The sequence below is a fragment of the Colobus angolensis genome, unplaced genomic scaffold (assembly GCF_000951035.1).
Source record: "Colobus angolensis palliatus isolate OR3802 unplaced genomic scaffold, Cang.pa_1.0 Scaffold31, whole genome shotgun sequence".
In the NCBI taxonomy this organism is placed as follows: Eukaryota; Metazoa; Chordata; class Mammalia; order Primates; family Cercopithecidae; genus Colobus; species Colobus angolensis.
Genome location: NW_012116377.1, coordinates 10,989,897 through 10,998,722, shown reverse-complemented (window position 1 = coordinate 10,998,722; position 8,826 = coordinate 10,989,897). Strand labels below are relative to the sequence as shown.

General features: G+C 39.6%; 1 protein-coding gene across 1 annotated transcript in view; it reads left to right on the top strand.

Moving 5' to 3' along the window:
* Positions 1-6,763, top strand: part of FAM162A (family with sequence similarity 162, member A) — a 26,331-nt gene extending 19,568 nt beyond the window's left edge. Inside the window, exons 3-5 of the mRNA XM_011950813.1 lie at positions 1,042-1,150; positions 4,059-4,167; positions 6,500-6,763. Coding sequence (XP_011806203.1) covers positions 1,042-1,150; positions 4,059-4,167; positions 6,500-6,592 — 311 coding nt within the window. The 3' untranslated portion in view covers positions 6,593-6,763. The remainder of the gene's footprint in view (positions 1-1,041; positions 1,151-4,058; positions 4,168-6,499) is intronic.
* The last annotated feature ends 2,063 nt before the right edge of the window (positions 6,764-8,826 follow it).

Here is an 8,826-nt window from a genome sequence, read left to right as displayed (position 1 = left end):
GGCCTCCCAAAGTGCTGGGATTACAGGCTTGAGCTACAGCGCCCGGCCCAGACTGGAGCTTTCTCTAGGAGAATGGATGCACCAAAGTAAATAGTAGTCCAGAAATTATGTTTTAAAGAACTCCAAAGATGAACCAAATTAAGATACTATGTGTTAGGTAAAATATAAGTAGGACCTTCTCCTTATTACCCTCACTGGCTCTCCCTTTGCACTAATTTTTATCTCTAGTCCTGACTTATTAATGAAATGACTCAGATGGCATATATTCCCTTCAGACTCAACAAATCTTTTAAGTAGTATTCATGCTCTTTCCTTCCTCAGCTGGGTCTTTTCCCGTCTTCTTTTAGTTACAATACTGCTGTTGTCTTAGTAATCCAAGTTTGATGTTCTCGTGACTCCTTCCTCGTTGTCTTAAGCAGTCTCCACATGCTTTCAGTCATCCTCAGACTGACTTCATCTCTCTTCCTACTGCTGCAACTCTGGTTCAGACTATATCCCCTCACCCTTGTATTACAGTCTCCCATTTAGACTTTTTGCCCACTCTACCCTGTTCCCCTTTTCTCTCTCCATCCATTGTACAGATAGTAAGCCTTCCTAAAACATTAGTTTCTTCCGTGTTTCAAAATGTACAGTAGTTCCCAATCAACTCTAAACCCCTTAGCCTGACATTCAAGCTCTGGTAAAATCTGATTGTACCTTACAAACTGTTTCTTAGTCTACTGAAGTCAGACAAGCTCCTCACTGTTCCCTCCTTGTTCATCCTTACTTCATATTTTTGTTCTTGATGTTCTTTCAGTTTTCAATGGATGAGGCTTATATTGGGAAATAATGCTTTTATTTTACCTCATGAGATTTTATAATCTTATTTGGAAAATGAAGCATCCTAAGAAATTCCATTCAAATAAAGCTCTAATTAACTTGAAGTTTCTCAGTGTTTCTGTTTAGTGACTAGTTAAAAAGCACTAATACCATTTTTCTGTTATTAAATTTGAGAGTTATAATCTCAAACACGTAAGATTCCTTGTTTGGTTTTTCTCATAGGCACTTACAGCCACAGAGTGCCTTTACACAAACCTACGGATTGGCAGAAAAAGATGCTGATATGGTCAGGTCGCTTCAAAAAGGAAGATGAAATCCCAGAGACTGTCTCGTGAGTGCTGAATTTAGTATTACAAGCAGCTTTCATTTCTCACTAATGTAAGGGAAAAACAATGCCTCTGAGTTCCAACTGTTTAAAACTTTTCAACCAAATTTGAAAACAGTTTTCACTTTTCCAAATGTTTTATCTTTGGTAAGTACTTGGAATATAAACAATGCTAGAAAACCTGTGTCTTATCATTGGTATGTTACATAGTGACTAGTGAAGAACTGTCAGGTACTCTGAAATCAATCGATTATTTGATTTCATCCCCTGGCTACAGAAGTGTGACTTTTTTTAAAGTTTGTTTTTAATCTAGGTATATAAATTAAGTACCACTGACAATGACTATAGTCCCCCAAATCCATTTAAGTACTCAACCTTAGACATAAAAGTATTTAATTGCAACACTCTGGAATTGAGGAAAGAGTGCTTCCTGTCACCAACTTCCTTAAACCTAAGGGAAGGGATCTTGGCTGGGATCTTGGAAATTTTTCAGAGTTTGTAGATAATGAGTGCAGGTTCCTCCAACTCAGTTTCTCAACTCTGTACTATTGATATTTGGGGCTTGATGATGCTTTGTGGCGGGGGGTGCCCTATTTGTTGGAAGATGTTTGGCAGCATCCCTGGCTTCTGCCCTCTCGATGCCCATAGCATTGCCTCAGCGCTGACAACCAGAAATTTCTCCAGACACTGCCAAATGTCCAAGGGGCACCAGGGGGGTGGGAATCTCCCCTGGTTGAGAACCAGTGCCCTAGCCTCATGTTAAAGACCCTGACTGGCTGGCACCTTGGCTAAAAAGAGATTCTGAGAAATAGATGTCATCTCCCGTGAAGCATCATCCTATTCAGGGACAGGGACTTTGGACAAAGCTCCTGGAAGTTCCCTGTCAGCAAGAAACTATTCCTGGATCTTCTGGTCTCTGGTTTGAAGTCATGACTGAAAAAGATCTGAGCTCATTCAGGATTTCTTTCCCAGGGAAATATGTAGTATTTAGTTTCTGTTTACAACAACTTTAATAGAGCTTTTCTGCTTCTGCCAGTCAAATTGATAGCACATTACTTTAACTAGAATTATTTCAGCAGGAAAGCCCTGGTTTTTCTTAGCTCAAGTCATGTATTCTTCTGGGTAATAAGAGAATACTGGAAATAACCATGACATCAGGTTCTTGCCTACACCCTCATTCTTCCTATACCAACAGAAAATAAGCTGGTATTCACCCATGGCCGTAACAGATGCTGTATAGGCTTTGTTGTAGAACACCTTCCTCAGTCTGCCTAATAGTGGGTTCCAAGATCCCCTCAGGCCCAAAATACTGCCTCATGAATCACTCTGGAAGGGTCTTTTCTGGGCCTGGGCAGCCATTTATCCTTGTTCTAGTAGTTCTGAACAGGCACTGCTTAACTTGCTCGTTCCTGTTACTCCCTATGGGATGGATTATTTTTCATGAGGATCATGGCACTTCAAATCCCATAAAATACCATCAACATGGGAAGTCAGTTTGTGGTTAGTGGAATCTCAGGTGCTCCTAACTGACCCATTTGACGGTCCTTAGCAGTTGTATTGGGTTCCTGCCAGCCTGCAGGCCCAGCTTAAATGCCTGGAGAACCCCGTCCACGTGCTGCTTCACAGGTCCCAGCTCCTACATCACATTGTACATGCTTTCATCCTCCTCCTTCCACCTGCAACATCCCAGATCCTTTGCCTCCTTCCAAGCATTTTTAAAGTAATCCTCTCCCATTTTAAAAGTAATATATGTTAAATATCTCAGGGGAAAGAAAGCACTTCAATCCCATCATCTAGAGATAATCACTTCCTATTTACACATCTACTGAGAAGGCCAGAAGTTAATCTTGGGCCCCATAAGGGCTCCACATCCCCTACCTTGAGGTTCTGCCAGACACCGAGGTAACAGAATCGTGACCACCAGGTGTGGCAATGCATGCCTATAGCCCTGGCTGCTCAGGAGGCTGAGGGAGGAGGATTGCTTGAGTCTAAGATTTTGAGTCCAGCCTGGGCAACATGGTGAGACCCCATCTCTTTAAATAAAGTAAATTAAAAATAGAACCGTGACTCACCGCCTGCTTGCAAAATCACCAAGGTAGATTGGCCTTCTCTTTACTCTTCTATGTTAAGCCTCTTAGGTTTCACACAAGAATGACGAACCAACCATCAACTTTTTTTTAAGGCACATGGGTCTGTATTCAGTGGATAGGTTAGAAAAGCTGCACTTTGGCACCTGCCAAAGACCACAATATCAAGTTCACTGTCACTCAATTTTAGCAAGACATTAGTTTAAAAACATAAATATTAAGGAGCATTGCTTAAAGGACCTTCCTCCTATTTTAGATACTCTCAAATCTATTCGGGGTTCAAGACAGAGAGAAAAAAGCTGGGTATATGGAGCACATTGGTTAACTTTCTCCAATGTTTGATCTTTCTGAATTGTGCTTTGTGTTGAAACATATGAAGCTTATTGTAGTATCTGTTGTCAAGATGTTTTCAGACGATGATTAGATCACATAATATCTTCTTAAGAACCTCAGGGAGAAATGGCTACCTGTTTCACTTTCAGCATTTATAGGCTGGTTGGAAACCTGAGAGCTGAAATTGGGGTCCACCATAGCAAGTATAGATTAATATGCCTTGCCCATGTTTTTTTTTTTTTTTTTTTGCTTTGTTTATGACTTCACTTTTTATTCTTACTTTTGTACTTAATTGTGTGCTATCTTGTATTTTATATATAAATGGGTTATTAAAAATGCCTTATCCTCCCCAAAGTCCTATGAGATCTCTAGGTCTCCCTATATATATTTATAGACACTACAATATTTTGAATTTATACACAGCTTTTTATCCTGCACAACTTCTGAAAGGGAAAAGTTAATAACTTTCTCTCATGATCTCATTGTATTACTAGGTTGGAGATGCTTGATGCTGCAAAGAACAAGATCCGCGTGAAGATCAGCTATCTCATGATTGCCCTGACAGTGATAGGATGCATCGCCATGATTATCGAGGGCAAGAGGGTGAGAAGGGGTTTTTCTCTATTCCAGTGTGTATGTTCTCCACTAAAAACCTAGAATAAATAAAGGATTGACCCTTGTATTTACGCTCTGAGAAGAGGAGGCTACTTTCTACATTACATGAGAAAAGATAAGCAAAAAAATAAGACATATTGGGAACCAGCCTGGAATGTCATCCTTGGGGATAAATAGCAAATCCTAACTTTGGCGTGGTTAAGGAGGACTAAGTTCATTTTGTGTAATGTAAATTTAAAAAGTGTTTCTGATGACAGATGTCATAATGTAAATTAAGAAATATGACACTGGCATATTTAATAACCCATTGCATATTTCCAGAGTGCTCTTGGTACCCAGGTGTATTTACCCTCACCATAACTGCCTTCATCATGGTGAGCTTTCCTAGCAGGGTTCTTTATTTGAAGCTCAGCCAGACAGGGCCATATGTCTAAGGACCATAGCTCCTAAGCAGTACATAGGAATGCAAGTCCAGAAATCTTTAGCACAGATTATGATAATAGGTATCACTAATTGAACACTCACTTTATTCCAGGTACTTTTCTAGCTGATATCTCGTCTGAACCTCACAAAAACACTGTAAGATAAGTATTATTAGGGCCTCATTTGTAGATGAGGAAAACTATAGCTTAGAAAGCCTTAGTAACTTGCCCAAGGCCACACATGTCCCTAATGACGAGCCACAGTGTGAACCTAGACCCAATTCAGGTAATAGGAAAATTGCTCCCATTTATTGAGTGCTTATTATGTAACAGGCACTGTTAAGCTCACTTAATCACCCCCATAACCCTAAGAGGTAAATAGTTTTCCCAAACTCACATAGCTAACAAGTGGCAAGATAAAAATTTAGACCTAAGTTTGCAGGATACCAAACCTCATACTATACTATCTTGCTATTAAGCTATAGTTATTTTTATATTCAGCAGCTTTGGTCAAATTCTTCTTTTAATACCATGTATGATTCTGTATATCACAGCTTCCATGTGGAAAGAGATGTCTTACAACTACTTTAAGATACTAAAAATGTTCTTCTACATACGCACTCTTAACTTTCTTATCCTCAGTAATTCCAGAGTAAAAGGAAATGTACTTTTGGCTGTCTTCAGTCTTGTAGTTAAATGGAAATACTGACCATTTTAGGCTGACCTCATGGGAGTACAAAGGGGCAGATGTGCTGAGCTGGGTGAAGTTCTCTTGAAAACTCTGTTCTCCCCCACTTCATTTTTTCTTGTCTCCCTCTTTGACCTCTCATGCATAGTTCTCAGGTTAAAACCAGCAGAAACATGTGGACAGGACTGTAAACTTCTAGGATTCTGAGAAATTTGCATTGCTTTTGTATACTCAATTGTACTAGCTGAGTTTAAATATTCCAGAAGTAAATTATTCACCTGGAATCACTTCTAGCATCATCCAGGGCTATATGCTGTGTACTGCAGAGAGTTCTTCTCCTGTTCTTTACCATGAAATTGTAACATTTTAGTTTTGTGGAATTTCCATTTCCATAAATGCTACTGGAATGGAGAACTTTTTAACTTAATGTGATTTGGAAGAGAAAAATTAGCCATTGTGTATTTTGCTCTCACCGTCAACTTTCCTTTCTCCTCCCCCTCCATTTACCCAATTCTTTTACATATGAAATTATGCAAATAGGAGGAAATATCAGCTTAGGGTACTAGTTTCACTTATTTGGTATAAAAGTTTTGAAACTGGCCTGTATGTTAAGCTTCATAGAAATCTGACCATTTACATGGAGGGAAACGAGGGAAGAGGACGGTTGCCTCCCCCACTCAAAGGATGGAATTGTAGTACAGATACTCGTGGAAATTGTCAATGGTAGTATTTTGGTAAAGTCTGGAATTTCCAAAGCTGAATGTTTTTGGTAAAAGAGAAGTGAGGAACTAGAAGGGTCTGAGTATGCAGATAAGTTGGGGAAGGAGAAATGGTAGCAACAAAGAAAAGTGAAAGAAGAAAAATGGGATAGAAATGGCAATGAGAAGGTATTTAGTATAAAAGAGAAGTGGGGTGGAATGAGAAGAAAGTATAAGAGAAAAGGAGAGGATAAAGATTGAAAGAAAGGGGCCAGAAGGGAAGAAAAAGGAGAGGTGTGGCACTTCTTACTTATGCTTGAATGGATAAGTAGGAGGAAGTTGAAGCGTAGGAGGAAGTTGAAGCACATGGAGGAGACTGCCACGCCCAGTGTCCAAACAGCAGAGGACTCCATGCCTCTACTGCCCTGTTAACCTGCTGTCGTCAATGCAAGGTAAAGATACCCTCCCCTGACCAGCATACAAATCACCTGTTCAAATCTCTTTTGCTTTAGGCTGCCCAAAGAAACGAGACTTTAACACGCTTGAACTTAGAAAAGAAAGCTCGTCTGAAAGAGGAAGCAGCTATGAAGGCCAAAACAGAGTAGCAGAGGTATCCGTGTTGGCTGGATTTTGAAAATCCAAGAATTATGTTGCAACGAGCCTGTATTAAAAAGGATGTGGTATGAGGATCCATTTCATAAAGCATGGTTTGCCCAAACCTGTACTATTTCTGTATTTCTGCTGTAGAAGTAGAAATAAATTTTCTTAAATAATGACTGTCTGTGTTTTATTGTTTTGATCCAAGTAAAGTGTAGCCTCTCAGCCTTTTGGACAAAAATGAAACAATTTATTTCAACTTGAATACCAACTCTTCAGAGAAGCAGGTACCGTATCTTACTTCTCTTCCCATTACCAAAGTAACCTCTCCACAGGCGAACTCATTTTGTAGAGATAAGGAAGGCCAGTTGAGTATATGGTCCAGGTGCAGCTTGGAGGGCCAGCCTTCTCAAATGCCTTGGTGTATTTGGTGGGGAGGCTGCTCCCTAATAGAGCAAGCCCTGAGAAGCAGCCAGACCACATTCTATAATCTTTGAACATGCTGCCAAATGGAGGCTTTTAGGAGAACAGTTTTTTAAACATCCTGACAAGGTCCAGCCAGGAATTTCTAAGGACTTAAAAATCCCAGCATCATGGAGTTGCTTGGGGTCAACACAAGTCACCCTCTTAGCTTCATGCCTTAGAATTCTCAACTGGCTGTTTTCCTACCACCTGAGAAGCTAAATTTCTCAATTACAAAAATCTCATGTATTATTATTGTTAAAAGAGAAGTATTTGCACCTCATGTATATCTCATTTACAGTTTGACCTTGGGATATCGAGTTGTTTCATATTTAGGTATGAATACAGGTTTCTATTTTAAACATAGATTCTCACATGCTTCTTAATTATTCATGGATGACAAGTCATTACAGTAGTCCCCTCTTATTCACGGCTTTGCTTTCTGTGGTTTCAGTTACCTGAGGTCTGAAAATATTAAATGGAAAATTCCTATAACAATGCATAAGTTTTAGATTGCATACCATTCAGTGTAGCATGATGAAATCTCTTGCCAATCCATTCCATCCACCTGGGATGTGAATCATCCCTCTGTCTGGTGTATTCACACCATATGTGCTAGCCGTCTCTGTTATCAGATCAGCTGTTGTGGAATCAGTGCTAGTGTTCAGGTAACTCTTATTTAATAATTGCCTCAAAGTGCATTGTGCTGTGCCTAATTTATAAAATAAACGGTATCACAGGTATGTATGTATACGAAAAACAGTATATGCAGGGTTGGGTACTATCCACAGTTTCAGGCATCTGGGGATATATTCCAAGACTTTAACAAGCTTGAACTTAGAAAAGAAAGCTCGTCTGAGAGAGGAAGCAGCTATGAAGGCCAAAACAGAGTAGCAGAGGTATCCGTGTTTGCTGGATTTTGAAAATCCAGGAATTATGTTGCAACGAGCCTGTATTAAAAAGGATGTGGTATGAGGATCCATTTCATAAAGCATGGAATATATCCCCAGAGGGTAAGGGATGACTGACTACTATATACAGCCATGCCAACATGCTGATTCTCAGAGTTATGAGAGAGATTAAAAATACATGCAGCTGTTTGGGCACTTTTTTCCCAAATAAAAATACCCAGTAAAATGTAACATACTACTTATAGCTTGATAATCTATCTGAGGATGTTTATGATGTCTGTCCATATACTTTAATTTGGCCTTAGCTTCATTGTAGGTATCAAGTTATCACTTGCAAATTTATTTTCAAAAAGCATAGTGTCTTGTACATTTTAGAGAATTAGTTTCTCTTACTTTGAGACACCTACACCAATGTTTTAAATATGGATAAATTTTAATGCGGAACTTCTTTTAAAAATAAGTAATCCTCTTCATAGAGCAATACAACAAAAATGTGTTGTATCTTGGAGATTTACATTATAAACGTAGTAACATTGATGACCTTTAGTTTAATGAAATCTTTTTTTTTTTTTTTTGAGACAGTCTTGCTCTGGCACCCAGGCTAGAGTGCAGGGCATGATCTCAGCTCACTGCAACCTCCGTCTCTTGGGTTCAAGCGATTCTTGTGTCTCAGCCTCTTCAGTAGCTGGCATTAGAGGTGTGCACCACCACATCCGGCTAATTTTTGTATTTTCATAGAGACGGGGGTCTCACCATGTTGGCCAGGCTGGTCTCAAACTCTGACCTCAGGTGATCTGCCTCCCTCAGCCTCCCAAAGTGCTGGGATTACAGGCATGAGCCGTGGTGCCTGGCCAAATGTTCTTATTACA